Genomic DNA, 2472 nt, shown 5'->3' on the forward strand with positions numbered 1-2472 from the left:
CAGCCTCTTCGGCCTCTATTTCCACCAGTACCTGGCAGCCTCCTGACTGGGGGAAACTGGGACCTGCCCAGCTGCTGCTCCCCTCGCTCCTGCCTGGGCTGGTTTCCCCCTTTGCCTGTGGACACAAGTTTGGGGACATTTCTGCCACCAGCTCTTGGCATGACAGGTTTTATGCACGGGGGCTGGGGTGGGCAGCACCCACTCCTGCTGCCCCTCACCACTGTGCCTGTGCTCACCCCACCCTGGGCTCTGTCCCTCCAGCCCCTCTTCTCCCTTCCCCTTCCCCAGGGTTCTGCTCCTGCCTCTTTTCTGAGGGCAGCAGGTCCTGCCAGCCCCAGGCAGAGGGGGACTGGGCAGAGACTGTCCTTGTGTGGTGGAGACCTGGCAGCCCAGCTGGAGCCAGCACAGACTTTGGGGTTTGCTCTGCCTGATGTTTGAGGGTGTGTTTTTGTAGGGTCATTGCTCTGGCCAGCGGGGTTGGAGCTCCTTGGGGGGGGGGTTATCCCTCTGCTTCATGTGAAATCCTCAGGCCCTCCAGCCTCAGTTGTTTGGCTGTTTTAGAAATAAATAGGTGACCCAGAGTGTTTGCCAGGCTAAAAGCTGCTGCTTTGTTTGCACTTGGTGGCCCCAAAGCCCCTTGAGGACAGTGGGAGTCCCAAGGGGTGAGGGCAGCTGATTTTGGGCAAGTGGGTGAGCAGCAAAGCTCTGTGCACTTTATTGCACTTGAACAAACCCCACAGCCCAACCCCATCACACCCAGGAGAGCTCAGCTTCACCCCACCACAGCCTGACTGGTCCTGACCCTTCCTCCCCTCAGCACTGGGATCATCCCAGGGCTGATAAAGCCCTTCTCAGCCCAGCAGCAGCTGCAGGGGAGGGGACAGGGTCTGTGGCCCCTTGTCCAGCCCAGCCCAGCTCTTCCCCACCATGTGGTAGGTGCTGGTCCAGCTGCATGAAAAAGGATTAGCAGGTCTGGGCTGCTCAGAGAAAGGGAGAAGGGCTCTGATCCTATTTGATAGCCTTGTAATGGTCTTAATTCCCTCTTGCTCAGGGCCGGGATGAGCAGGCAGCCCTTGGCCTGGCCTTAACAGGGCTAATCCCAACAGCCCTCCCCAGCTCCCCACCACCAGACACAGTAAAAGCCTTTTTGCAATAAAAATTATAGGGAAATTCCCCTTCAGCAAAGAGCTGGGGAAAGCAGAGCAGCACCATCAACCAGCACAGGGCCAGGAGGAATTTGGCTCTGGCAGCAACATCACCTGAGATGTGGGTGGAAAGGTACAAGGAAGGAGGATTCCCCCAGGGCCAGGATTGCAGAGGGACTTGTCCCAGCCTGCACCGTCCCATTAAAAGCTCATCCAACTGCCTTGATGGCTCATTTATCTAATTTTCCTTAAGCATGTGGAGGAAGCAGCCGGGGGGCTGAGCTGGCAGGGCAGGCTGGGCGGCAGGAGGGTGGTTGCTAAGGCCTGGGGTTGTGCTGCATTCAGACATGCAGACAGTTCCTCCCCCGAGATCTGCCCAGACGTGACCCTCTCAGGCGGGGACAATGACTGATAGACTAGCCAAGAGCAGGAGACACATCCACAGGCACTGAAATTGGGCCACATCAAATAAAATGAAAGAGCCCCCCCATCTTCCTCTCCCCAGAATTATTTTGCCTCTTTGTATCTTTGCTTTATTTAGAACGGGGCTCTGCAAAGCTCCTCTCTGAGGAGAGGGGAGCAGCTGGGACCCAGGGATTTTGCTGCAGCAGGGCACCAGGGGTGGCAGTGGCACCAGGGGTCCCTGCTGTGAACCTGATCTGACCCCCCCTGCTCTCCTGCATTCCCACCTTCCTTCAGCAAGAAATCCGGGGCTGGGAGAAGGCTTGGAGTTCCTGGAGGGCTTGGAGCTCCTGGAGGGTTTGGGTTGCTGCAGCTCCTGGAGAGCTCCCATCGTGCCCTGGCAAGGAGAGAAGTGGTGAATCCTGCTTTCCCACCCCACTCCCACCCAAAGGGAGATCCCCCTGCTGTCCTCACTGTCTGCATCCCACCGAGCTGAACCTGCTTGGAGCAGTGGGGAAATTCCTACTCACAGGTCCCTCTGTGGATGTTCCCCTGCACAGGGGGAGCCAGGAAGGCACAGGCAGGGCTGGTGACCCCGAGCAGGTCCAGGGGAGGAGGACAGGGACCATCCTCCAGTTCTGCCACAGGCTCCTTGCAAGGTTTAGCTCAAGCCACAGCCTCAGTGTCCCTTGGGATTCAGCCAGGACCCGGGCTGTGCCCTGCCTTGCCGGGAGCAGCAGTGGGAGGGCTGGACCTGTCCTCACTGCGAGACCTTGAGCTGGGTCACCTCCTCACCAGGCCTGGAACGAGGCTGAAAGGGTCGAAAGCCGAGCAGGGCAGGGGGTCCCCAACCCGGGGAAGCCGTCGGGTGATGCCTGAGCCGACAGTGCCCCCTGCTGCCCCTGCCGTCCCGGCCCCGCGGCGC

The 2472-nt window shown here is 59.3% G+C and overlaps 1 protein-coding gene across 1 annotated transcript in view; it reads left to right on the top strand.

Annotated features, from left to right (window-relative positions):
* TMEM161A (transmembrane protein 161A) overlaps positions 1 to 46 on the top strand; it is a 33926-nt gene extending 33880 nt beyond the window's left edge. Inside the window, exon 8 of the mRNA XM_009995084.1 lies at positions 29 to 46. Within this exon, the coding sequence (XP_009993386.1) occupies positions 29 to 46 (18 nt within the window). The remainder of the gene's footprint in view (positions 1 to 28) is intronic.
* Positions 47 to 2472: the final 2426 nt, after the last annotated feature.

The sequence above is a fragment of the Chaetura pelagica genome, unplaced genomic scaffold, assembly GCF_000747805.2.
Source record: "Chaetura pelagica isolate M959 unplaced genomic scaffold, ChaPel_1.0 scaffold463, whole genome shotgun sequence".
Taxonomy (NCBI): domain Eukaryota; kingdom Metazoa; phylum Chordata; class Aves; order Apodiformes; family Apodidae; genus Chaetura; species Chaetura pelagica.